Source organism: Panthera onca, chromosome C1 (genome assembly GCF_046562875.1).
Source record: "Panthera onca isolate mPanOnc1 chromosome C1, mPanOnc1 haplotype 2, whole genome shotgun sequence".
Classification (NCBI taxonomy): domain Eukaryota; kingdom Metazoa; phylum Chordata; class Mammalia; order Carnivora; family Felidae; genus Panthera; species Panthera onca.
This window is the reverse complement of record NC_138346.1, coordinates 26,956,428-26,984,085: the sequence shown is the minus strand read 5'-3', so window position 1 is coordinate 26,984,085 and position 27,658 is coordinate 26,956,428. Positions and strand designations below refer to the sequence as shown.

General features: G+C 40.4%; 1 protein-coding gene across 12 annotated transcripts in view; it reads left to right on the top strand.

Annotated features, from left to right (window-relative positions):
- Window positions 1-27,658, top strand: part of UNC80 (unc-80 subunit of NALCN channel complex) — a 230,940-nt gene that overhangs the window by 160,911 nt on the left and 42,371 nt on the right. For all 12 annotated transcript variants that reach the window (XM_078450930.2, XM_078450929.2, XM_078450927.2 and 9 more), the window contains 12 exons: window positions 38-132; window positions 1,780-1,869; window positions 2,590-2,691; window positions 11,100-11,280; window positions 12,379-12,647; window positions 14,089-14,223; window positions 15,744-15,882; window positions 16,528-16,624; window positions 20,493-20,663; window positions 24,253-24,345; window positions 26,881-26,916; window positions 27,278-27,496. In XM_078450930.2, coding sequence (XP_078307056.1) covers window positions 38-132; window positions 1,780-1,869; window positions 2,590-2,691; window positions 11,100-11,280; window positions 12,379-12,647; window positions 14,089-14,223; window positions 15,744-15,882; window positions 16,528-16,624; window positions 20,493-20,663; window positions 24,253-24,345; window positions 26,881-26,916; window positions 27,278-27,496 — 1,627 coding nt within the window. The remainder of the gene's footprint in view (window positions 1-37; window positions 133-1,779; window positions 1,870-2,589; window positions 2,692-11,099; window positions 11,281-12,378; window positions 12,648-14,088; window positions 14,224-15,743; window positions 15,883-16,527; window positions 16,625-20,492; window positions 20,664-24,252; window positions 24,346-26,880; window positions 26,917-27,277; window positions 27,497-27,658) is intronic.

Genomic DNA, 27,658 nt, shown 5'->3' with positions numbered 1-27,658 from the left:
GCAGAGTTCAGTTTATTATTGTGTTTGCCTTCTATAGGTACCAAAACCTTGGTAGTTCATGGACAGAATGAGTGTGATATCCCAACCCAGTTACCAGTCCATGAGGACACTCAGTTTGAAGCCCTGCTAAAGGTAAGGATGGCTTTGGACAGAAATGAATTTTTTCTAATGTTTATTTTTTTTTTTATTTTTGAGAAAGAGACAGAGTGTGAGCAGGGGTAGGGTGGGGGGGCAGGGCAGGCGGGGAAAGACAGAGAGAGAGGGAGACACAGAATCCCAAGCAGGCTCCAGGGTCTGAGCTGTCAACACAGAGCCCAACATGGGGTTGGAACCCATGAACTGCGAGATCATGACCTGTCGAAGTTGGATGTTCAACCAACTGAGCCACCCAGGCATCCCGACAGAAGTGATTTTTTAATGCACAATGTCTACAACTATGGCTACTGACCACCCAGTTTAGAATTAAGTGGCATTTTTCTGTCTTCAAATGAATATATGCATTTATTTATCTCTTGTAGAATCTGTTCCACTATTGTGTACTTCCCCTATTTTCTTGCATAATTTTCCCCCACACTGACATTTTTGCTCTGCATTGAGGTGCAAATGCATGCAGGTTCTCTCTCAGCTAAAGCAGCAGCCCAAAGCTCTAGTGTGTCCTCCTAACTCCCCTTGGAATGCTGTCTCTTCCTGCTTAGAAGCTTCCTGGCATCACTTGGGGTAGTGCTGGAGGTGCCCTGGGTTTGCCAGCTCTCAGGCTGATGATCCTGCCAGAGACACTTTCTGTGGCATCTAGTTGCATGCATCCAGTCTGACTTGCACTGACAGAAATTAGTGGAGAAGCAGAAAACACATATCTTAGAATAAATCAGGTGGGTCAAGAAAGTAGTTTTAATGATTATGGAGATTGTGCTCCTCCAAAAAAAGGCAATCCATGGTTACACATGCCTGTAAAGTTTTTAAGATAAGGTAATAAATAAACTACTCCAGCCATTCCCAACTTACCTGGATTCCAAACTTTTGGTAATCTGATTTCCTGGAACACAGCTCCAGACCCAGACATAAGCAGAAAAGGCCTCTGAAAAATTCAGTTGTACCAAACCTGTATATCTTATTTCAGTACAAAGGGTCATTAAACCTCCTCAGGCCTCACCCAGACATCTCCAGAGAATTTCTAAGGCCTAATGGAGCAAACTTCAGCAACCACTCCATTTTCCAACTCACACTGAATGACAGAGTAGCATGAGGGCAGAGTAAGTCCAAAGCCTGATTCCACTAGAACCAACAGGTCCTACATCAAACAGGACCTCTCTGGGCTCGGATTCTTTTTCACCAGTACTGGCACACTAGTGAAGTCATACAAGTTGTCTACATGGAAAGCATTGAACTTAGAATACACTATATAATAATTGCTCAATGAATTGTAGTTTCTATTATGTTTAATGGTGTCACTAAACATGCTTTCTTCCTGACATTGAGACCAGTAGACGCCAGTATGCCTCCACAGTTCACTACTCCATCTGAATTTTTAATTGTATATCTTTTAGCACATGGAGAGCAGATGGTTTATATTACATGACTAGTCTTTATTGTATCATTCTTCGGAACTGTATATCCAAATCCAATGTGTATCCATATATATACATATAAAAAGTATATTAGATATAATAATCCTTGTAAGCCGTTACCTTGTTTTTAGGATATTTGTATCTTTCAGCTTACTACCTGGCACATAATATGTTCCGGGTTAACATTTATTTATATTTGTTGTTATTGTTCTAGGAGTGTCTGGAGTTTTTTAATATCCCAGAATCTCAGTCAACACATTATTTTCTCATGGATAAACGGTGGAATCTTATCCACTACAATAAGGTGAGACCATGCAGTAATGGCACTCATGTTTAGTTATGTCAGGAACTTGTCATGCCTGTCCTGAATGTCCCTCTCACTCAGGGAGGTATCATTTAGAGGTTAGGAAAATGGTCACTTAGGTGACACCACCTTATTGTCAGCATAGCTTTGGACTAGTCATGGTACCTTGTTACCTTTCATTTTCCTTGTCTGTAAAATGAAGATGATGATGATATTATCTACTATAGGTTGCAATAATTAAAGGATATAAGGCAAGTAGAGCACTATGTTACTCATTACTATCACCTCTTGATGAAAAATTAAGTTGCCCATATAATAACTATGGTCTATTTGGAATGCTAATGTCATTGTTGTTCCTGTTTCTATTATGTTAAGCATGACCGTGATAACCTGACCTAATGACCAAAAGGGCTCCTCAAGAAGATCATTGACATCACTTTACAGTGACCATCCTCCAGAATGTCATTTATTAAATTGCCTTTAGCTCCTCTGCTCCTGATGCAGCACCCTTGTGTTTGGAAAGGGTGCTAAGCCTAAATGGTTTGACACGTTCCTGAGGAGGGGGGTTTATCTTCCCTGGGATTTTATAGAATTGGGAAGCATAAAGTGATTAAACCATTATCAAATACATAGCTTTCTTTGACCTTTGGGTAAAGAGGAAATGACAGTAAAGTTTTAATCATTTGAACTCTGTTTTCTCTTTGTGTAATCCTGCCACAGACCTATGTTCGGGATATTTATCCTTTTCGGAGGTCAGTATCTCCACAGCTGAATCTTGTACATATGCATCCAGAGAAAGGACAGGAGCTCATTCAGAAACAGGTGCCTGACCATCTCTGTTTTATTATATGGTTTTGTCAAGTCATTGGGATAGATGATCAGTAAATGTGTTTGTTGCCAACCCTGAGATTCTGTGATTCTGATGCAATCCTCTCTAGAGAGAGTTGATAGATAGGCCCTTGATCAATAATTCCCCAAAATACTGTGTTAGTTTTCACAAATGGGATTATAATGGAGAGGTATTAAGGAACACTCAGTTGGATTAATACTATAACAAATTGTTGGGTATAAACATTACAAATCTTCTTCTTTTATTTTTATTAAGGTTTATTTATTTTTGAGAGAGAGACAGAACATGAGCAGAGGAGGGGCAGAGAGAGAGGGAGACACAGAATCTGAGGCAGGCTCCAGGGTCTGAGCTGTCAGCATAGAGCCCAATGTGGAGTTCGAACTCACGAACCCCAAGATAATGACCCAAGCCACAGACAGTCAGATGCTTAACCGGCTGAGCCACCCAGGTGCCCTACCACTAGAAATCTAATTTATTTACCTACTAGTTTCCAAGTTTTCTTTTCACAGTTTAGTAAAACAGGATTGGAAGCACACATAATGTAGCTATTAGAAGTTTGCCCAAGATGTTTACACTAGCTGGGAAAAAAAATAAAATAAAAGGGACAAATGTATTATGCTTGAGAAAGCAGTGAACTAAGGTATACAGATTTGGACACAGTCATAGCTCTGCCACTGACCAGTCATCTGACCTTAGGCATGTTACTAACTTCCCTTAAAACAGGAGGAATGTAATCAAGCAGTTGTACTTATCTTTAAGATTGAAGACCAGAATAAGGAAATTCACTAGTTTGCATGCAAAATATTGCTACAGTCCACAATTCTAATAATGATACAATTTTAATACAGTCTATATGTTACATTCACTTATTTGTAATAAAATGTCTAAACCAGAATTTCAGGATAATTTATCATTTCAGGTTTTTTGCACATATCAAGATCAATTTGGCATCACACTGTTCACAAATACCTTCATGAAATGAATGAGAATGGTACAGAGTTAGACCAATTAGATAATTAAAAATACAGTTAGCATTGGGGCATCTGGCTGGCTTACTGGAGCATGCAACTCTTGATCTCGGGGGTTGTGAGTTCAAGCCCCACATCACGTGAAGAGATTACTTAAAAATAAAAAATAAATAAAAAATAAAAAAATACACATACACACACACACACATATATGAGTTAGTATTAACTACCTGAATTGTGAATGTGTTACGAAATGTGAGGTGTTGGGTAAAACTGCAAGATCTTTTTTTTTATTTTAATATGAAATTTACTATCAAATTGGTTTCCATACAACACCCAGTGCTCATCCCAAAAGGTGCCTTCCTCAATACCCATCACCCACCCTCCCTCTCTCCCACCTCCCATCAACCTTCAGTTTGTTCTCAGTTTTTAAGAGTCTCTTATGCTTTGGCTCTCTCCCCCTCTAACCTCTTTTTTTTTCCCTCCCCTCCCCCATGGGTTTCTGTTACGTTTCTCAGGATCCACATAAGAGTGAAACTATATGGTATCTGTCTTTCTCTGTATGGCTTATTTCACTTAGCATCACACTCTCCAGTTCCATCCATGTTGCTACAAAGGGCCATATTTCATTCTTTCTCATTGCCACGTAGTACTCCATTGTGTATATAAACCACAATTTCTTTATCCATTCATCAGTTGATGGACATTTAGGCTCTTTCCATAATTTGGCTATTGTTGAGAGTGCTGCTATAAACATTGGGGTACAGGTGCCCCTATGCATCAGCACTCCTGTATCCCTTGGGTAAATTCCTAGCAGTGCTACTGCTGGGTCATAGGGTAGGTCTATTTTTAATTTTTTGAGGAACCTCCACACTGTTTTCCAGAGCAGCTGGACCAGTTTGCATTCCCACCAAAGGTGCAAGAGGGTTCCCTTTTCTCCACATCCTCTCCAGCATCTATAGTCTCCTGATTTGTTCATTTTAGCCACTCTGACTGGCATGAGGTGGTATCTCAGGGTGGTTTTGATTTGTATTTCCCTGATGAGGAGCGACATTGAGCATCTTTTCATGTGCCTGTTGGCCATCCGGATGTCTTCTTTAGAGAAGTGTCTATTCATGTTTTCTGCCCATTTCTTCACTGGGTTATTTGTTTTTCGAGTGTGGAGTTTGGTGAGCTCTTTATAGATTTTGGATACTGGTCCTTTGTCCGATATGTCATTTGCAAATATCTTTTCCCATTCCGTTGGTTGTCTTTTAGTTTTGTTGATTGTTTCCTTTGCAGTGCAGAAGCTTTTTATCTTGATGAGGTCCCAAGTTCATTTTTGCTTTTAATTCCCTTGCCTTTGGGGATGTGTCAAGTAAGTGCTGCGGCTGAGGTCAGAGAGGTTTTTTCCTGCTTTCTCCTCTAGGGTTTTGATGGTTTCCTGTCTCACATTCAGGTCCTTTATGCATTTTGAGTTTATTTTTGTGAATGGTGTAAGAAAGTGGTCTAGTTTCATCCTTCTGCATGTTGCTGCCCAGTTCTCCCAGCACCATTTGTTAAAGAGACAGACTGTCTTTTTTCCATTGGATGTTCTTTCCTGCTTTGTCAAAGATTAGTTGGCCATACTTTTGTGGGTCTAGTTCTGGAGTTTCTATTCTATTCCATTGGTCTATGTGTCTGTTTTTGTGCCAATACCATGCTGTCTTGATGATTACAGCTTTGTAGTAGAAGCTAAAGTCTGGGATTGTGATGCTTCCTGCTTTGGTCTTCTTCAAAATTACTTTGGCTATTTGGGGCCATTTGTGGTTCCATACAAATTTTACGATTGCTTGTTCTAGTTTCTAGAAGAATGCTGGTGCAATTTTGATTGGGATTGCATTGAATGTGTAGATAGCTTTGGGTAGTATTGACACTTTGACAATATTTATTCTTCCAATCCATGAGCACAGAATGTTTTTCCATTTCTTTCTATCTTCTTCAATACCTTCATAAGCTTTCTATAGTTGTCAGCATACAGATCTTTTACATCTTTGGTTAGGTTTATTCCTAGGTATTTTATGCTTCTTGGTGCAATTGTGAATGGAATCAGTTTCTTTGACTTTCTGTTGCTTCATTATTAGAAGCATTCTTATTCTTATTCTTATAAGAATGCAACTGATTTCTGTACATTGATTTTGTATGCTGTGACTTTGCTGAATTCGTGTATCAGTTCTAGCAGACTTTTGGTGGAGTCTATCAGATTTTCCATGTATAATATTATGTCATCTGCAAAAAGTGAAAGCTTAACTTCATCTTTGCCAATTTTGATGCCTTTGATTTCCTTTTGTTGTCTGATTGCTGATGCTAGAACTTCCAACACTATGTTAAACAACAGCGGTGAGAGTGGACATCCCTGTCGTGTTCCTGATCTCAGGGAGAAAGCTCTCAGTTTTTCCCCATTGAGGATGATATTAGCTGTGGGCTTTTCATAAATGGCTTTTATGATGTTTAAGTATGTTCCTTCTGTCCCGCCTTTTCGAGGGTTTTTATTAAGAAAGGATGCTGAATTTTGTCAAATGCTTTTTCTGCATCGATTGACAGGATCATATGGCTCTTATCTTTTCTTTTATTAATGTGACGTATCACGTTGATTGATTTGTGAATGTTGAAGCAGCCCTGCAGCCCAGGAATGAATCCCACTTGATCATGGTGAATAATTCTTTTTATATGCTGTTGAATTCGATTTGCTAGTATCTTGTTGAACATTTTTACATCCATATTCATCAGGGATATTGGCCTGTAGTTCTCTTTTTTTGCTGGGTCTCTGTCTGGTTTAGGAATCAAAGTAATGCTGGCTTCATAGAATGAGTCTGGAAGTTTTCCTTCCCTTTCTATTTTTTGGAACAGCTTGAGAAGGATAGGTATTATCTCTGCTTTAAATGTCTGGTAGAATTCCCCAGGGAAGCCATCTGGTCCTGGACTCTTATTTGTTGGGAGATTTTTGAGAACTGATTCAATTTCTTCACTGGTTATGGGTTTGTTCAAGTTTCCTACTTCTTCCTGTTGGAGTTTTGGAAGTGTGTGGGTGCTTAGGAATTTGTCCATTTCTTCCAGGTTGTCCAGTTTGTTGGCATATAATTTGTCATAGTATTCCCTGATAATTGCTTGTATTTCTGAGGGATTGGTTGTAATAATTCCATTGTCATTCATGATTTTATCTATTTGGGTCATCTCCCTTTTCTTTTTGAGAAGCCTGGCTAGAGGTTTATCAATTTTGTTTATGTTTTCAAAAAACCAACTCTTGGTTTCATTGATCTGCTCTACAGTTTTTTTTAGATTCTTGTTTATTTCTGCTCTGATCGTTATTATTTCTCGTCTTCTGCAGGGTTTGGGGTGTCTTTGCTGTTCTGCTTCTATTTCCTTTGGGTGTGCTGTTAGATTTTGTATTTGGGATTTTTCTTGTTTCTTGAGATAGGCCTGGATTGCAATGTATTTTCCTCTCAGGACTGCCTTTGCTGCATCCCAAAGCGTTTGGATTGGTGTATTTTCATTTTCATTTGTTTCCATATATTTCTTAATTTCTTCTCTAATTGCCTGGTTGACCCATTCATTCTTTAGTAGGGGGTTCTTTAACCTCCATACTTTTGGAGGTTTTCCAGACTTTTTCCTGTGGTTGATTTCAAGCTTCATAGCATTGTGGTCTGAAAGTATGCATGGTATGATCTCAATTCTTGTATACTTATGAAGGGCTGTTTTGTGACCCAATATGTGATCTATCTTGGAGAATGTTCCATGTGCACTCGAGAAGAAAGTATATTCTGTTGCTTTGGGATGCAGAGTTCTAACTATATCTGTCAAGTCCATCTGATCCAATGTATCATTCAGGGCCCTTGTTTCTTTATTGATCCTGTGTCTAGATGATCTATCCATTGTTGTAAGTGGAGTATTAAAGTCCCCTGAAATTGCCTTATTCTTATCAATAAGGTTGCTTATGTTTGTGATTGTTTTATAACAATTATTTATAATTAATTATTGGGGGCTTCCGTATTCAGCACATAGACATTTATAATTGTTAGCTCTTCCTGATGGATAGACCCTGTAGTTATTATATAATGCCCTTCTTCATTTCTTGTTACAGCCTTTAATTTAAAGTCTAGTTTGTCTGACATATGTATGGCTACTCCAGGTTTCTTTTGACTTCTAGTAGCATGATAGATAGTTCTCCATCCCCTCACTCTTAATCTGAAGGTGTCCTCAGGTCTAAAATGAGTCTCTTGTAGACAGCAAATAGATAGGTCTTGTTTTTTTATCCATTCTGATACCCTGTGTCTTTTGGTTGGAGCATTTAGTCCATTTACATTCAGTGTTATTATAGAAAGATATGGGTTTAGAGTCATTGTGATGTCTGTATGTTTTATGCTTGTAGTGATGTCTCTGGTACTTTGTCTCACAGGATCCCCCTTAGGATCTCTTGTAGGGCAGGTTTAGTGGTGATGAATTCCTTCAGTTTTTGTTTGTTTCAGAAGACCTTGATCTCTCCTTCTATTCTAAATGACAGACTTGCTGGATAAAGGATTCTCGGCTGCATATTTTTTCTGTTCCTCACATTGAAGATTTCCTGCCATTCCTTTCTGGCCTGCCAAGTTTCAGTAGAGAGGTCCGTCACTGGTCTTATCATTCTCCCTTTATATGTTAGAACATGTTTATACCTAGCTGCTTTCAGAATTTTCTCTATCCTTGTATTTTGCCAGCTTCACTATGATATGTCGTGCAGAAGATCGATTCAAGTTACATCGGGAGGGAGTTCTCTGTACCTCTTGGATTTCAATGCCTTTTTCCTTCCCCAGATCAGGGAAGTTCTCAGCTATGATTTCTTCAAGTACACCTTCAGCACCTTTCCTCTCTCTTCCTCCTCTGGAATACCAATTATGCGTATATTTTTGCGTTTAATTGTGTCACTTAGTTCTCTAATTCTCCCCTCATATTCCTGGATTTTTTTATCTCTCTTTTTCTCAGCTTCCTCTTTTTCCATAATTTTATCTTCTAAATCACCTATTCTCTGCTCTGCCTCTTCAATCTGAGCTGTGGTTGCCTCCATTTTATTTTGCACCTCATTTATAGCATTTTTTAGCTCCTCATGACTGTTCCTTAGTCCCTTGATCTCTGTAGCAAGAGATTCTCTGCTGCCCTCTATACTTTTTTCAAGCCCAGAGATTAATTTTATGACTATTATTTTAAATTCATTTTCTGTTACATTGCTTAAATCATTTTTGTTTAGTTCATTACCTGTCGCTACTTCCTGGAGTTTCTTTTGAGGAGAATTCTTCCATTTTGTCATTTTGGATAGTCCCTGGAGTGGCGCAGAACTGCAGGGCTCTTCCTCTGTGCTGTCTGTAGTAACTTGCATTGGTGGGGGGGGGCCACAGTCAGACCTAATGTCTGCCCCCAGCCCACTGCTGGGGCCACAGTCAGACTGGTGTGTACCTTATCTTCCCCTCTCCCAGAGGCAGGACTCACTGTTGAGTGGTGTGGCCCCTGTCTGAGCCACTTGCACACCGCCAGGCTTGTGGTGCTGCTTCGATGGGATCTGGCGTATTAGCCAGGGTGGATCCGCAAGGTGCACAGGGGCGGGAGGGGCAGACTCAGCTGGGTTTGCCTTCAGTGGTCCACTTCGGGAGGGGCCCTGTGGCACCGGGAGGGAGGCACACCCATTGGAGTGATGGATCCACAGAAGCACAGCATTGGGTGTTTGCGTGGTGCAAGCAAGTTCCGTGATGGGAACTGGTCCCTTTGGGATTTTGGCTGGGGGATGGAAGAGAGAGATGGCACTGGCCAGTGCCTTTGTTCCCCACTGAGCTGAGCTCTGTCTTCCGGGGCTCAGCACCTCTCCCTCCCGTTGTCCTCTAGCCCTCCCACTCTCGGAGCAGAGCTGTTGACTTATAACATTCCAGATGTTAAGTCCCGCTGGCTATCAGAACACACTCCGCCTGGCCCCTCCGCTTTTGCAAGCCAGACTTGGGGGCTCTGCCTTGTAGGGTGGGCTGGCTGCCCCTCCGCTACCCCGGCTCCCTCCCGCCAGTCCGTGTAGCATGCAGTGCCTCTCCACCCTTCCTACCCTCTTCCGTGGGCCTCTCGTCTACGCTTGGCTCTGGACAGTCCGTTCTGCTAGTCTTCTGGCGGTTTTCTGGGTTATTTAGGCAGGTGTGAGTGGAATCTAAGTGGTCAACAGGATGCACTGAGCCCAGCGTCCTCCTACGCTGCCATCTTCCTTCCGAAAAAATGCAAGCTTATTTTTTTCTCTGCTGGGACTGTTAGAGCTCTATCCTCAGTCATCCTGTTCTTGATTTTATTCCAGGGACAAATGCAAGATCATAGTGGGCTGTCTGACACTGGCCTGTTGAGCTCCCCCAAGCTTGCCGCTTTCTCGCAGGCTCTGGAGGCCGTAAGTCCCTCCTGGAGTCTAGCTTTGTAGCTGCTCTGTCAGGCGCTTTCAGACAGCAGGCACTTCCTTTCCTGGGCTGGGTCTGGGGTCAGACTGGGTGCACCTCCGAAACCGAGGGAGTGTGAGGTCAGATGGCAGCTCTAAAACTGCAAGATCTTAAGTATATATCATTTCTAGAATGACTTTCTCCAAATTATCCCAGCCCTTGATTTTAGCCGCAAAAGAATTAAAACCATAATCAATAATAGCACTTTGCTAGCGTATCCCTCTTTATGTTTAAGAACATGTTTTTAAAAATAGCACAAAATGAGGTTCTTGTTCTACGTACACTCTAAGTTGGAATCTTAAGATTTCTTCCTGAGTTCTGCAGGGACAGAGTGATATGCAGGCTTATGATTCTGGCATGGGAATTTCCTTAGCAGCCTCCGACTGCTTATGGACCACACTCTCTGCTCACCGATCATCAATAGATAAGGGACAAAGAGAAGGATCCAAGAGAATTATGTCCATGCCATCTAGTCCCATCAGCTTTGTCCCAAGATAGGTTTCTCCTGGATCCCATTTCTGTCTTTTTTTTAAGAGAAAAACCCAGAACTGACAAGAAACAGCTTAAGGCATCAGTGGAAATGGTAGAGGCACTTGGAACTGACTGGCTCCTGTTGTAAAAGATGTTTCATATTATGCCATCCAAACAAATGGGCTCTATTTAATATCGAACTATTCCTGACAATGCTTGCATTGTGCTCCCCCAGCCTGCAAACCCCGTTAAGAAACACTTCCTTCTGTGGAGCAGACGGAGACAGGAAGTGAGAGTCAATCAAGCATTGTTTGCTCTTTCTATGTGGTAAAGAAAAAAAAAAAAAAAAACATCTCTCTCAATTCACCACTGCCCTTAATTTTTTATCAGCCCCGTTTGCTATTAAATATTTTATTTCAATTTCTTCACTCCTTTTAATTTCAGAGTTGCTAATTCTACTTTTCCTCTACTCCTGCTTTTGTTTGCTGCCAGGTGTTCACTCGGAAGCTAGAGGAAGTCGGGCGGGTTTTGTTTCTCATATCCCTGACCCAGAAGATCCCCACGGCCCACAAGCAGTCTCACGTCTCCATGCTCCAGGAAGACCTCCTCCGACTACCCTCATTCCCCCGAAGTGCTATTGACGCTGAATTTTCACTCTTCAGTGATCCACAAGGTATCAGGAGGAAAGCATTTCCTCCCTCGGGCTTCCCAAGCCCTGGATTTGTCCTCAGCTGGAAAGCCTCTTAACCAGCAGACAGTTTTATAAGCCGTTGTTTCTCAGCCTTGAGTGCATCGGGATCACCTGGAGGACTTCACAAAACACAGATTGCTGGGCTCCACCCTCCCATGCTTCTGATTCGGTAGTTCTGGAATGGAGCCCGGGAACTTGAATTTTAACAAGTTCCCAGGTGATGTTGATGCTGTTATTCCAGGGACCAAACTTTGAGACCCGTCCTCTAAGCTAATCATAAGCAGTGGAAGGAAATAGTATGGTATTGTTAAGGAAGTACTTGACTAAGTGAAGAATGGGTGTTTATAGGCCGTTCAGAAAGGGGCAAAACTAATTACAGGAATCAGGACAGTGGCTGCTTCTGGGATGGGGATGGGGGCGCTGGATTTTCTGGAAAGGGGCCTGAGGGAACTTTCTGAGGTGATGAAAATGGTCTATGTATTGACTGGTATGTTGGTCACATGTGTGTGTGTTTTTGCCAAAACTCATTAAGCTCTACAGTTGAGATCTGTGCATGTTTTACTCTATCTAAATTACACCTGAATTGAGAGGGAGCCCGAGACAAAAAGAAACTTGTTTTGAAACCTTACTATGTTACTCCTTTGAGACACTTCAGTTAACATCCCAGTGTTCAGTGTCTTCACCCAGAAGCTCCAGAACAAATAGTAGAAAGAGCTCCAGTCTGTCCAGGAGTTAAAAGATCTAGATGCAGTCCCAACCCTGCCATTTTCTCTCTGAAACAACCTATTTTTTTTTCCTCAAAGCCACTGCTTATTCAGTAGCAACATGCTGCAAATGCCAGCCCTGTCTTGCCTACAGAGTTGAATCAAAGAGGTGATGATGGAAGTCCTTTGAGAACTAGGGAGTGTGATACCAGCGCCAGCCATGTGTGCTGGGAAGCATTTCAGCAGTGCATCTTATCTTCACGTCCCGGAGCTGGAGCAAATGGGAAACAGCAGCGTCCTCCGGTTTGATTGCCCTCCCACGCTGACAGGATTGGTGTGGGGCTAATTCTGTCTCTGCTGTTTCATGTTCTCACAGCTGGGAAGGAGCTGTTTGGCCTCGACACTCTTCAGAAAAGCTTGTGGATCCAGCTCCTGGAGGAGATGTTCCTGGGCATGCCGAGCGAGTTTCCCTGGGGAGATGAAATCATGCTCTTCCTCAACGTTTTCAATGGGGCTCTGATCCTCCACCCAGAAGACAGTGCCCTGCTCAGGCAGTACGCTGCCACCGTCATCAACAGCGCTGTGCACTTCAATCACCTTTTCTCTCTCAGTGGCTACCAGTGGATTCTGCCCACCATGCTGCAGGTGCCATGGCTCTACTCTTCTAACACATAATTAACCGCCCAGATAGCAGGTCAACAAGATCTGTGCTAAACCTTTTTAATGATAGAATTATCTTCTTTTGTGGCAGCAGAAGGCACCAAATGAAATCTCCCCAGAAATTTCCAAAAGGTCACAATATCCTAAGATATCCATTCTATCCTCAGATCTCCCAGACCTGGGATTTGCTTTCCCATTTCTTCTAGCCACTCTGTGAGTGCTTCTCAAAGTGTGGTCTCTAGATCAGCAGCAACAACATCACCTGGGAATGTGTTAGACGAATTCTTGGGTCCCACCCTCTATTTAATCAGAAACGGTAGAGTCAGGACCCATTAACCTGGGTTTCTACAAGACCTCCAGGTGGTTCTAATGCCCTAGAAATTTGGGAATCACCGCTCTTTTTATTCAAATGTACAGCAAGTATTCAGCTGATGTTTCTCCTGAGAGATTCTCTGATCTCTATCTGAATAGAGATTTCTGTTGCTATTAAACTTACTATGCTGAGATTGGAGGAGGTGAATTCAGCAGAAATTGTTTCCATGTACTCCTGTCTAATGTGTATCTGGCTAGGTTTAGGAGTACTGGATGAAGTTCAAACAAACCCTAGGGGCTCACCCTAATTCTCTACTGTGGAAATTTCAATAAAAATTATAAAAGTAATACATGCTTGTGCAAAGTAGAATTTGTTCAACCTATAGGGGCAAGAAGTTTTCTTTAGTATCAGGCCTCTCCTATTTTTAAATAGTTGGAATTTTCTCTATTTCTATAACTTTTCTTACTGATTACCAAAAGCAAATGCTCATTATAACATTCAGAAAATAAAGTTTAAAGAAGAAAATAAAGATCACTTATAATCCTCCTTCCTAGATAACCATTGTTTATACTTCTTGAAAATCTTGGCACTCTATCCTACTTTTTTTTTTTAAAAAAGAAAACATATGGATCATACCATATATTCAAGTTTGTTACCTACTTTTCTCACATAACACTAAAAATATCATGGACATTTTTTCACATAGCTACATTTTGTGCTATAGCATCTTTCTAAATAACTGCATAATATTCTGTTACATGCATATACTATAATGTATTTAATCTATCCCAATTTATGAATAATTTAAGCAGTTTCCAATTTTCCACTATTATATGCAAATTTGCAGCAGGAATTCTTGTATATCCATCTTTGTGCGTTTTCCCAGTTCCTTTCTTGAAATAAATTCCTGGTCACAAACTCCCTGGGAAAAAGTGTATTCATGTGTATTACCAAATTTCTCTGAAGAGAGATTATACTGTTTTACTCCCATCAACCAGTTTATTAAATTTAGCCATTTTCCTCCACGCATTCCGTGGCTATGAGTTTTAAAAGTCAACACAACTCTGATATGCTGTTAAGGCATTTTCTGAATATATGCCATTTTTCCCACAGGTATACTCTGACTATGAGAGCAATCCCCAGCTGCGTCAAGCCATCGAATTTGCCTGCCACCAGTTCTACATTCTACACCGGAAGCCATTTGTGCTCCAACTGTTTGCTAGTGTGGCCCCTCTCCTGGAGTTTCCGGTAAGTGGCTCTCTGGAAATAAATGTAGACCAAATGAAAAAAAGCAAAGGCTCTTTATTCAGAATTTGCTACAGCAATGGAGTTAGCCAGTGTGACTTGTGTCTTGGCAAAGTCTCAAAGGCAGACAGAGGAGTAAGAGATTTTATGGTGGAGAAAAGGGAAGACTTCAGATATGCCCTGACTGGAGGCCATGGGTGTGGGGGAGCTGTAAGCAGGCTAACTAGAAGGCAGGGGGTAGGGGGCACATCCTATGCAATTGGTTAGGGGTACATATTTGGCTTTCTCTGACTGGTCTAGTTGGAAGAAGGGACAAGGATTAGGGAAGCTGTCAATTTTAATCAAGTCCTGGCCTTTTGGGGAGCCAATGGTTAAAGGGGTTATTGTTTGGTTTCCACTAGAGCTAGTAGGCTGACTTCCTAGTAACCTGACTTGTAGCAGGCTAGCTTCCCTGGCTAGTTACTGTGGATAGTGGGTTGGTTTCCTGAGTAGGTTACTACAGGTTCTTGATCAGTGTTCTATTTTTATATATGGGCTACTCATTTATATTGTCCATTTGTATCATCAGTGTCTCAGCTCTCTTTCTTCAACCAATGTGATAGGAATATCACATATTATTTCTCTTCATTTTTCTTCAACACTCGTCTCAGCCTGTAAGATATAAATAGACCAACTCTCCAGTTTTATACTTAATTAATAAAAAGGTAGAAAATAGAATGTGGCAAAAGGAAGAGTTCCTGATTCTCATTCCTATCACTGTCTAGTACTTACCCTGCTTTATTTTTCTTTTTCTTCAGAACACTTATGCTGTATTGCATATCATACATGTATTTGTTTCACTACTACATTTCTCTACCATACCCCAAAATAGAATTTAAGCTCCGCTAAAGCAAGACCTTCACCTGTTTTTCTGTTTGCTTTTGGTTTGTTTTAGTTGTTTTGCTTGTATGTCTTTTTTGGTTTTGTTTTGTTATAATCTTGGTATACAGAATTGTGCATGGCACATAGTAATAATTTAATAGGGATTTGTTGTTTTAATGGATGAATCAAAACCATTTTAAATAGATTTGAGATGGCCGATATCTCCATTTTGGAATTATATTATCAAACAAGACCTGTAAAATGCCCAGAGTTGTGAAAATTAGCATCTGTTTCCCCAAACGTATTTGAAGTGTTCAACTAATATGTTATGGAAAGTTCCTTTGGGAATGCAGAGTCCTTCCAACACAGACCAGAGGAAACATTTACATGAGTGATTCTGGAAGTTTACATACTGCTCTATTTTTAGGAGTTTCCACAAATACCTCTTTTGTACCAGATTAACATTTAATAGAGTCCTTGACAGTCAGGGATTCTACTCCAAAATCATATGGTAGCATTTTTGGATGCAGGATTGTGTGAGCTAAGTACCAGATCAATGTAATTGCTATCAGTGATAATGTTATTGAAATTTGAATTCCTGATCACACCATGTTAGTGCTGAGGTGGGAATCAATAAATTAAAATTGCCTTTCTTTATTCAGGATGTGGCCAATAATGGGCCCAGCAAAGGTGTGTCAGCTCAGTGCCTGTTCGACCTGCTGCAGTCCCTGGAGGGCGAGACCACTGACATATTAGACATCTTAGAGCTGGTCAAAGCTGAGAAGCCTCTTAAGTCGTTAGGTAAAAACAGAATTTACCCTGATCTTCTTTGTCTCTTTGTAATTTTTTTTTTAATAATTCCATATTGAATATTTTAACCTAAATCAAAACAGCAAAAATAAATGGAAAAGTGGTATAAATTGAATGAGTACATTTCCTTTCTCCTTTTTTTCCTAAATTTCTTGAAAATCCTAAAGAGTAAGGAATTCTCTACCATGAAAATTGTATTAAACTGATACCTCATACTGCCCTTCTGTAGTTCTGCTGTTTTCAGGAAATTAGGTTTTCCAGGCAATTCTAGGTGAGCAACTCTCTAAAATGGTCTTTATTATCAAGGAATGTATAGAACTAGAGGTAAATCAAAGAGAAAAGCTCCTGTCTTACCTTACACATCTACATGCCCTTGATAGCTTCTAATAGGTAAGATTGTTTTTTTAAAAAACTGTCCCCCAAAAGGCACTTTTATTTATCATCTGATTATTCAAAAGTAGGAAACAAAGTTTTCAGTCCTTTTAGGTGAAGAAATTAATAATGTTCACGGTTTAGGATTAAAGTCTGGCGAAGAAATGGTTACAAAATATAACTGGAATGTTGAGAGTGGGAATCTCTTCTTTATCCCTGGCAAAATGCACTTTGATTTTGTGCCTTAACCTTCTGTCCCCTCAGATTTCTGCTATGGAAATGAAGACCTGACCTTCTCTATAAGTGAGGCCATTAAGCTGTGTGTTACTGTGGTGGCATATGCTCCTGAGTCATTCCGAAGGTAATTGCAGCCCTTTGTTCTGTGCCTTGGGATAAGTAAACATGGCAAAGGAAATAAAATTGAATGAATACAAAAGTTATGCTTGTTCATATCATCCTCTAATATTCTGTAATGTATGTTTTCAAAAACTAAATTTAGGAAACTTGTCATTGCACAGGCTTTGGAAAATATAGTAAATCCTCATTAATTTAAAATTGCCTAAAATTTGGAATTTGTGCAGCAGCTAAAATGTTTAGTCTCGTTTAGAAAATTTTGCCCCGATACGTGATATATGTTAATAGCAAACAGAATTCCAGAGCAGACATTTAAACTATTAAAGAAGATGCTTTTCAAGGAGCGGTAAGAACTCCTGTCATACAACGAACAAGAATATAAATCTTGCCTGTCATTTTGCCAAGTGTAAGGAATCCAAAGGATTCACATGGAAAATGTCATCCCAATTCCTGGATGTTGGCTCTGGTCTTGTTTATGTACTAATATGTGAAATGAAAGCCAGTCCCATCTTGCTATTAAAATAGGTGTTTTAAAGGCAGAGACAGGAATTCAAATGAATCATGGATAGCCCCGTTATGTAGTATAGATATTTAAAAATAATAGAGTTACATTCCTTTAAATATTCCTTGATGCTGGCTTAATCAAACCTCTGGCCCTCCTCCCCAGTGATATTGATATTAGGTAATCTGTCCCTCAACTTCTCAAGCTACTTTGATCTTTTCTTGTAATACCTAACTCATAAACAAAGTCCCATGTTATTTGCTATCATATTTTGGGTATAAGGATTAAGCTTGACACAGGACCACCCTAAAAACTCACAGTATGGAGGAAAGAAGTCCTACTATGTTGGCAACTCTTCGAGAAAGAAGGAAAGAACTGGGTTGATTTTGACAGTGTATCTTTATCAATTTACCCCTTAGATTGGTTTATCCCTGTGCCCTAGAACAGGATGAGTAAAGGGGCAAAAAGGAAACAGGATTCATACTAATTGAACTCTTTCTACATGAAGAATGAATAAGAAACATCCCCCTCCTAAGATTCCCAGCTTTTTTTGTGTTAATCAATGCGGATTAAACATTATGCCTGTGGTCAACTAGAAGTGTGGCTGTAGCCCTCACTCACTCCCAGTTTCCTTGGGCTTCTTCTATAATATCACAGCTCCATGAAAGCCTTGAGAAAGGATTGAAACCCTACATTAACTCCAAGTCCACTGTATTCCTGGGTGTAAAAATACCCCCTATTTCTATTTTCCGTTCCAAGTGTGTCTGAGTACTTTGTTAACAGGGTGTATCAGATGCTCTGCAGTGAGATGAAGTGATAACATCAAGACACTGCAATAATAAAATGCATAAATATTCTCTAATATTAAAAGGCCACGGGCACCTGGGTGGCTCAATCGGTTGAACATCTTATGCTCACTATCCTAAACCACAAATCATCTTTGCCTATTTCTGAACCCTATTCCAATGAAATATGTTAAGTACTTTTTAATGCCCGACTTTTGTTATTCACTACTGTTTCATGAGATTTGCCGATATAATTGTGTATAACCATAGTTTGTTCTTCATTCATCGGTAATATTTCATTTAGTGTCTACGCCACAATTGATTTCTTATTGACCGACATTTGTGTGATATCTAATTTGAAGCTATTACAAATAGTGCTGCAGTGAACATTTTTGCGTGTGTCTTTGTGAGCACACATATCTGTATTTCTGTAGGTAGAAATGCTATGCTAGGTCATAGAATATGTGTATGTTTTGCTTTAGGAGATACTACCAGTTTTCCAAAGTGGTTGTATCAATTTCCATTCCCACCAGTGGTGTATAAACGTTCTAGTACTCTCGTGCCTCATTAGCACTTGATACTCAGTCTTCATTGTAGCCATTTTGTTGGGTTGTAGTGAGATCTCATTGTGGTTTTGATTTCTATTTCCCTCTTGCAAACTGAAAGGTTTGGAAGTTTTCCAGATGTTTATTGGAATTTGGATATCTACTTTTGCAAAGTACCTCTTGAAGTCTTCTACCCATTTTTAAATGAGACTATCAGTATTTTTTAATTTGATATGTAGAATTTGTCTAAAGAGTCTGATGTGAGTATTTTTTAGCTTATATGGACTGATGTGCTGGTAAACATTTAACAACCAGTTCCCTGGGGGAAGAGAGTCCCTGACACATAGCATTGCTAGTTTGCCAACATGTAGCAATTGCTGAGTACAAGATGGCAGCATGACATTGACCTTGGGGTTGGAAACAGAAGCATATGTAGGCTTCCTTGACCTGGTACATGCCTACTCCAGCATACCACTGGTTATGTGTATTTCAAATCACATCTCTTACTCTTTGACTTATAGTTTTACTTACCTAACATCATCTTTCAATGAACAGAGCTCTTCATTTTAATGTTGTCCAATGTACCACTCTTTTCCTTATTGCTTAGGGCTTTCTGTATCCTCTAAAGAAATCTTGGCTAACTCAAGATTATGAATATGTCCCTTTATATTATCTGCCAGATGCCTTATTTGTTTTATCTTCATATTCAGATTGATAATCCATCTGAAATTAATGTAGGGTATGGTGTAAAGTAAGGGTCAAGATTTCTTTTTTCCATATAAATACTAATAGACAATAGATCAAGCTCCATTTATGGAAAAGACTAGCATTTCCATTGCATTGCAATGTCATCCTTGTTATAAATCAAGTATTTGTGGATTTGTTTCAGACGCATTATTCTGGTCCATATGTCTATTTGTCTTTCCTGTGTTGTGGGGCCATGGAGCACAATGACCAACAAAAAAAATTTTTTTTTGTTTTATTCCAAGAAAGAATTCTTGAGACATTGTATGGTGCAAATTAGTGGGTTTATTTAAGTAGCACAGGGGCAGGACCTGTGGGCAGAAAGCTGTGCTTTTTGCTGTATGCAGGTGGTTGTTATAGGCTTAGTGCTCAGGGGGGAAGGGACATGCAGGGAGTATTAGATCATAAATGTCTTCTTCGAACTTCTCATAACACTACTTTTGCAAGATTTCTCTGGTGCTTACCATTTAGTTCAACATTAACTGTTGATGAAGCACACAGGCAGTCATGAAACCCTTTAAGACTGTAGCGACCACCGTGTATTTGATCCTTAACGGAACTATGCAGGCTATAGGTCAGCCTTCCGGACTAAAGGTGAACATTTTTTGCTCCCATCCCTCATCACTCGTACCAATATTACACTGTCTTAGCTATTACAGCTTTATAATAAGTTTGATTGGTGTTTGTTCTTACTTTTACCTTCAATGTTTCTATGTACTTATGTTTAACATGGGTTTCTTACTAGCGAAATACATTTGAGATTTTTTATTATTCACTCTAGTAAGCAGCTATTTTCAGACCTGCATCACAGTGGCTATTTCCACAGACTCTTTCTCGAAAACTGCTTAAACTTTAAGAAGCCAGCCTCCCAGGGAAGGGCTTTATCTTGGGTAAAATTTGTTTCAGGTAAAAAAATCACTCTCAGCAAATCCCTGGGTGGAAGCTTTATTGATCATTGTGATGCCTGTTTCTCTAAATAGGGTGCATAGCTTCACCAATTATTCTATTGTTCTTTCAATGAGTTGTTTATATGCTATTTTTCCCCTCCCCACTAGGTCATATTCTCCCTAAAGGCAAGCAGACTTTCATCACCTTTTACTAGATGCTCAATTAATTAATTAATTAATGTTGGTCAAACTTCCAGCTGCTCTACTTACTCTTGACTTGGGTGGGGTGGGAAGGGCGCCTAGAATCAGTCATCACTCTTGAGGCTTTTCATTCCTCCACGTTCCTAAATATGACACAGCCAATAACAGTAGAATGTAACATGTGACTTGGTTGCCTTTCTGTTGATTAAAGTCTCCAGATGCTGATGGTCTTGGAAGCTCTGGTCCCCTGTTACCTACAAAAGCTAAAGAGGCAGACGTCACAAGTGGAGACAGTGCCTGCTGCCCGAGAAGAGATCGCGGCCACGGCTGCTCTCGCGACATCCTTGCAGGCCCTCTTGTACAGTGTAGAGGTCCTCACCAGGTAACCCGTCGCAGAGATGTCCATGACCTTACAATGTGTATATCTACCAAAAAGATGAAGAAAAACATGCGGTGACTAAAAATCTCTAATAACCCTATCTTTATTGATAGACACTTGCCCAAATTCAGCCTTATGTGGCTTAAAACTGCAAACATTCCCTAAATTGTTTGGATAAATAGTGCTACTCTGAATAATTAATAATAATAATAATACTAGGGGCACCTGGGTGGCTCAGTCAGTTAAGCATTTGACTCCGACTCAGGTCATGATCTCGCGGTTCATGCGTGGGTTTGAGCCCCACGTCAGGCTCTGTGCTCCAGAGCCTGGATCCTGCTTTAGATTCTGTGTCTCCCTCTCTCTCTGCCTCTCCCCCTCTCACGCTCTGTCTCTGTCTCTCTCTCTCTCAAAAATAAATAAACATTAAAAAAATAAAAAATAATAACAATAATAATAATAATAATAATAGTAATAATACCATGAACATATTTGCATGGAGCTTGCTGAACTTCTGTGGCAGTTTTAACCCAGTAGTGAACAGATCTTTTTGTAAAAGGGCCAATATAGTGAAGATGAAAATGTGATATGTATTTTTATTAGCTTTTATATTATTTTATGAGACATGAAATGTCTGCAAGTCCAACGAAGCCTTCTTTTATTATTTTACTGTTTGTAAAGAGCTGTGGTTTTTGTACTGTCGTTTCAGACACCATAAAACAAACATAAATGACAGAATTTTATTCTCCTCCTAGAAATAACAGGTTCTCTGTGAGGCAGGGCTCAGTGGTGCTGGGATAACAGGCTGAGGGATTTGGGAATGGAAAGGTACATTGACACCAGAGTTCAACCCTAAATAAAGGACGAAGAAGTTAGTCCTGTTGCATGAGTCTTGGGTGCAGAAGCAGATGGCATTGAGAAGCTGGGTGGGGATGGAAGGGATGGGGGCAGACAGAGTGAGAACTGGAAGAGGTGGAGATAGGAAGTTCTGCAGATGAATGGCTTTCTTTGTCTGTTCCCACATACAATGAGCCAGAAAGAGATATTGTTCCCTAGAATGGAGGTGGGGAAGCCTTCTCCCTACGTCGGTGTCTTTGCCCCTCCATCATTTGGCCACATCCTTAGCCTAAATTCTGTCCGTGATTTACTCCCACCAAGAGGCACCAACTTCCTCAGCCCCATCTTGCCCTGTTGATGAAAAGCCTAGCTGAAATCCCTCAGTCCAGGAAGGACTTTTCTAACATGCACGAGCAAGTGAGAGAGGGAGGGAGATTGTGATTCATTAAGTCAATATATGTTTAGCTTCTAATCACGAGCTGCATTGCCAACCTAGGCAAGCAGAGTGTAGCCCAAAAGCCTTTGGTAGACTGCCAGTGCTGAAGAGCCCATGTGCACCTGGCAGACAAGATGGGAAGCAGTGGAACGGGGCTCCGTGCCAAACTGCCTCTTCCAATGGGACGCAGTCCCAGTGCTTTGATGATCGTTTCATGAAAGTCCTAGGAGGAAGAACATCCTAAGGAGAACTATCAGACTTACATTCTTCCTTCTGCACCTATCTGGTTACATCACGAGCCGCCTCCTGCAATTAGAGGAGAGAAGAGCAATCCGGTTTTTCAAATGCCACTTTTATTTCTCCTCATATTGTGCAATATTGGTGCTTCCCTCCTTTCTATAGGAGAGAAGTTAGTAGGTCAATTAACTTATCCAAAATTGACTTACCCAAAATTCTACCAAGAGTTATGGATGGAGCATTGGCATTTAAAATTCTGTGGCTCCAGGGGCCCTGGGGTGGTTCTGTCATTTGAGCATCTGACTCTTGGTTTCAGCTCAGGTCATGATCTTATAGTAGTTGGATTGAGCTCCATGTCAGGCCCTGCACTGTCAGCAGAGCCTGCTTGGGATCCTCTCTCTCTCTCCCTCTCTCTTTCTCTCTCTCTCTCCCTCTGCTCCTCCCCCACTCATGCTATCTCTTTCTCTCTCTGTCTCTCTCTCTAAGATAAATAATTAAACTATAAAAAATAAAAAAGTAATAAAATAAAATTCTGTGGTTCGAAATATTCCAGCGTATTTAATATTCTTTTGGTGGAGAGGAGAACTAGCCTTCTCGGTCAGCTGCGATTATTCACAATAAAATCAGCTTTGCTGTTTATACAAAAAGAAGATAAGAAGAACCCCATTTCACTTCCACGCTCCTAATTTCCTTACTCATGAAAAATAATTAATAGTTATAAAGGGAGTAACACACAAGTAAGTATATTATAATGGTATTAATGTTAATTTTCTAGTGTTATCTAATATGTTACCACAAATTTAGGGGCATAAAACAAAACATTCATTATCTCATATTTCCATAGGCCAGAAGTCTGGGCAGGCTTAGCTGGTTTCTCTGCTCAGGGTCTCACAAAGCCAAAATCAAGATAGCAATCACGCTGGGCTCTTATCGGAAAGTTCTGGGGGAAACTCCTTATCTAAGCTTGTTTAGGTTTCAGGCAGAATCCAACACCATGCAGTTTTAGGTGTGAGGTCCTCTTTCCTTTTTGTCAGCCAGGGGCCACTCAGAAGTTACCTGCCTTCCTTCTCACATGGCTCCTTCTATCTTCCAGTCAGCAATGGTGCCCTGAGCTCTTCTCATGCTTCAAGTCTATCTGTTCCTAACAAGGGAAAACTCTGCTTTTTAAGGGCTGGTGCCATAAGATTAGGCCTACCCAGATAATTTCCCTTTTGCAATATAACATATTGTAATCACTGAGGTAACACCAGGAGGAGTATAGGTCTCGGGGCCATCTTTAAATTCTGCCTACCACAACAATGGCACAGGAAGACAAAGTCTAGTGTGACTGTTAAAAAGCTTACTTTCCAGCCACACCCAGCATACAGAAAATGAACATTATGAAAGCAAGCCTTAAAGAATTCGTGCAAGCTTTGAAAAGCTGCATCATCCTTTCCATGTCTCAGATGCTGATACAGAGGCAAAGATTACCTAGTATTTAAAGGAAACCCTGCAGGTATAAAATGAGATGATTCAAATCTACTTCTGAGTGTCTAAATTACCTACTTATAACAGATACTAATTTACTCACTTCTTTGGGTAGTCTTAGGTATAATTTTGACTAGAAGGATTCTTTCATTCTTTGATTGTTTTTCAGAAAAAATAAGGTGGTTATATTGATTACAACATGGGTAGCCAAAATGGTGTATACGCCTTTACCATTTACGTATTGTCTAAAATCATTAACTTCCTGATACCTGTCAAATTGAAAAATGAGCTCTTAACTCTCACTGAATCCTACAGACTTAGAAGTCTGAGTTCATAAATGTCTGGTTTGAAGTGTCATAGGTTATTACTCAAAACCAAGAAGTAGAAGAACTTAAATCATGGTATGTTAATACACCCCTGGGAACCAATGTTCCCTTTAAAGTGACTCTCAGAACAGAGACAGCAAGAGTGTGACAGAAAAGCCCAACTAGACAGTCTCTTTTGAAGACTCTGCAAGTGATTTAAAACTTAAGTGAGTTTCCATAACTTGAGGACTTTGTAAATGTTTCTACTTCTCTTGCTGTTGTTTTGTTGTGGCCATTACTGTCCCTGTTGCAGGCCCATGACAGCCCCACAGATGAGCAGGTGTGACCAAGGTCATAAAGGAACCACCACAGCCAATCACACCATGTCGTCCGGGGTGAACACCAGGTAATTCACTCGCCTTATTCATCTATGGCCCCTCCGTTTCATACAACCTGAGTCTCAGCTGTTGGGAATGAAAGGAATCTTGAAAATAGTCAATAATGAGTGTGAAACTCTCCAAGGAAAAGGAAAGAAGGTGAGAGTTTAGAGTTACAAGGCCTCTTTTGAAAGCATCGAAGAGAAATCCAAGCCACCTTCATCAACTGACATTTGTGGCGTTTTGTTTGCATGAACGTGAAAGATGTTCTGTGCCTCCTGGGTGGTCTTTGAACTATTCCAGTGTTGTTTCATTTGCCTCCAAGAAAAAGCCAAATGAAACAATAATAATCAGGGGGTGGTTTCTCATTCCCGGGGCAGTTATACAGGGTCAACTTTCTTTCATCTGGACAGATTTTCCATGTACATTTCATCCAAATTTTGCATTAGGTCCTTAAATGATGCTTTCATGGTCATTGACTTAATCTCCCTCCCTGTTTTGGTGTAACTCAGACACTGGCTAGACTAGTTAATACTTAAGCTGTTCATTCTGTGTTAACCTCTAAACACTCTAACACACATATACACACGCACAGGTTTAATTAGCTTCTTCCCCCAAGGAAAATTTAAGATAGGGCAAGCCCCAAATCAGTTAGAGAAAAAGTTCTCATCTCCCAGTATGGAGTAGCTAGTTAGTAGGGAGATCTTAAGGAGAAGCTAAGTAATTTTCCCTCTGAAACACAGTTTTAAGTATGTATTATTCCTTAGGTAAAGTGAATTCCCTGTTCATCAGGGAATAATTAAATAAATAAATAAAATAAAATAAAATAAAATAAAATAAAATAAAATAAAATAAAAATAAAACAGGGGCGCCCGGGTGATATAGTCGGTTAAGCATCCAGCTTCGGTTTAGGTCATCATCTCGTGGTTTGTGGGTTTGAGCCCTGAGTTGGACTCTGCTGACAGCTCAGAGCCTGGAGCCTGCTTCAGATTCTGTATCTCCCTTTCTCTCTCTCCCTTCCCTGTTCATGTTCTGTCTCTCTCTGTCTCTCAAAAATAAATGTTTAAAATTTTTTTTAAATAATAAAAAATTAATAAATACCGAACCCAACTGTAAATTACTCGAGTGATAGTTAACTCATGCCTCAATTTCCTATAGTAAGAAAAAATAATTAGGGGCACCTGGGTGGCTCAGTCGGCTGAGCATCCAACTTCAGCTCAGGTCATGATCTCATGGCTCATGAGTTCGAGCCCCGTGTCGGGCTCTGTGCTGACAGCTCAGAGCCTGGAGCCTGCTTCAGATTGTGTGTGTCTCTCTCTCTCTGCCCCTCCCCCACTTGTGCCATGTCTCTTCTCTCAAAAATAAATAAACATTAAAAAATTAAAAGAAAAAGAAAAGAAAAAATACATATATTGTTAAGTGACATTCAGGAGCTAGGTTTAACTACCAGATGAAGGGTACATGGGAAAAGAGAGCTTCTAAAGTCCTATTATTAATCAATCATAAAGCAATAAGTCTCCAGAACTAAAAAGAAGTCAGCCATATTTCTTCTGATCACTTGAAACAAAATACATCACGTTAAACTGTAACTTAGATTCACGTTACTTTCAAAAATTTTCAAAAGTCCCCTCATTTGGCTGTATTCCGTGACTTCGTATATGTTTATCTTTCTACAAATTATATGCCAATGGGACAGCTTTCATAGCAGCTATAATTGCATGTGTGGTAGCCAAATGAAAGATAAAGATTTTGTAGTTTAGGATTAGTATATGTGCATTTGTGAACTTATCAAAATGTGTAGCTTTGGGGTGCCTGAGTTGGTTAAGCATCCAACTCATTTTTTTTTTGGCTTTTATTTTCTTTTCTATAATTTTTTAAATATAATTTATTGTCAAATTGGCTAAAATACAGTGCGTAAAGTGTGCTCTTGGTTTTTGGGGTAGATTCTCGTGGTTCATCGCTTACAAACAACACCCAGTGTTCATCCCAACAAGTGCCGTCCTCGATGCCCATCACTCATTTTCCCCTCTCCCCCACCCTCCCATCCACCCTCATTTTGTTCTCTGTATTTAAGATTCTCTTGTGGTTTGCCTCCTTCCCTCTCTGTTTGTAGCTATTTTTTCCCTTCCCTTCCCTCATGGATCTTCTCAAGATCCACATATGAGTAAAATCATATGTTATCTGTCTTTCTCTGACTAACTTATTTCACTCAGCATAATACCTTCTAGTTCCATCCACATTGCTGCAAATGGTAGGATTTCATTCTTTCTCATTGCCCAGTGGTATTCCATTGTATGTATAAACCACATTGATTCCAGCTGAAGTCATGATCTCATGTGTTTGTGAGATTGAACCCTGCATGGGGCTCTCTGCTCAGCGCCTGCTTGGGATTCTCTCTCTCCCTCCCTCTGCCCCTCCCCCACTTGCTCTATCTCTTTCTCAAAATAAATACATTTTTTAAGATGTGTAGCTTCAGGGGCTTTTCATGAGAAATAGTCCTTAAGAAGCCTCACCAGAACCCTGTTCTTGCCCATAGTAAAGCAGACTGTTTTTCTGATCTCCAGGTACCAGGAACAAGGAGCCAAACTGCACTTTATCAGGTACAGAAAGACAAGCCCTGATTTCATACTAATTCTGACATCTTGTGATGATTGCCTTTTGAGCTGGGTTATGGTTCCATTAGATTTCATTTAATTAATGCATGACATACTATCTCTGGGTAAATCCTCACAAAGTGGCTCAGGTAAAGCTACTGCATTCGGAGATGGCAATCTCTTCCAGGTTGATAAACATTCTTTACCCTTCAGATGAGGTTCTCCTAGGCCCTGGCTTACTGCTTCATTAATGTGTATGAACATAATATAAGGAATCTTAGATTTTGCTTCAGTGTGATACCCTTCTCTCAGCGTTGCCACACATATACCTTTTCAGACCCCCAGGTAACTTTTTATAATTCCCCAGGGAAAACCTTCACTTACTTGAGGAAGGGCAAGGCCTTCCCAGGGAGGAACTGGATGAACGAATTGCTCGGGAGGAGTTTAGAAGACCTCGGGAGTCCCTGCTGAATATTTGTACCGAATTTTACAAGCACTGTGGGCCAAGGCTGAAGATCTTGCAAAACCTGGCTGGGGAGCCACGGGTTACTGCCCTGGAGTTGCTGGATGTGAAGTCACACATGAGGTATTGTCCTTGCTTTCCCTGGCCCTGAGTGTGGACTCCACTTGGGATGTGTGTTTGGGGGTCTGGGTGCCGGGGGAGGGAGTCCCTTGGGATAAGAACTTGGGGTCCTCAAAATGATTTGTTTCCTGTGGCTTGGACGCATATAGTACTGCGCCATCCAGG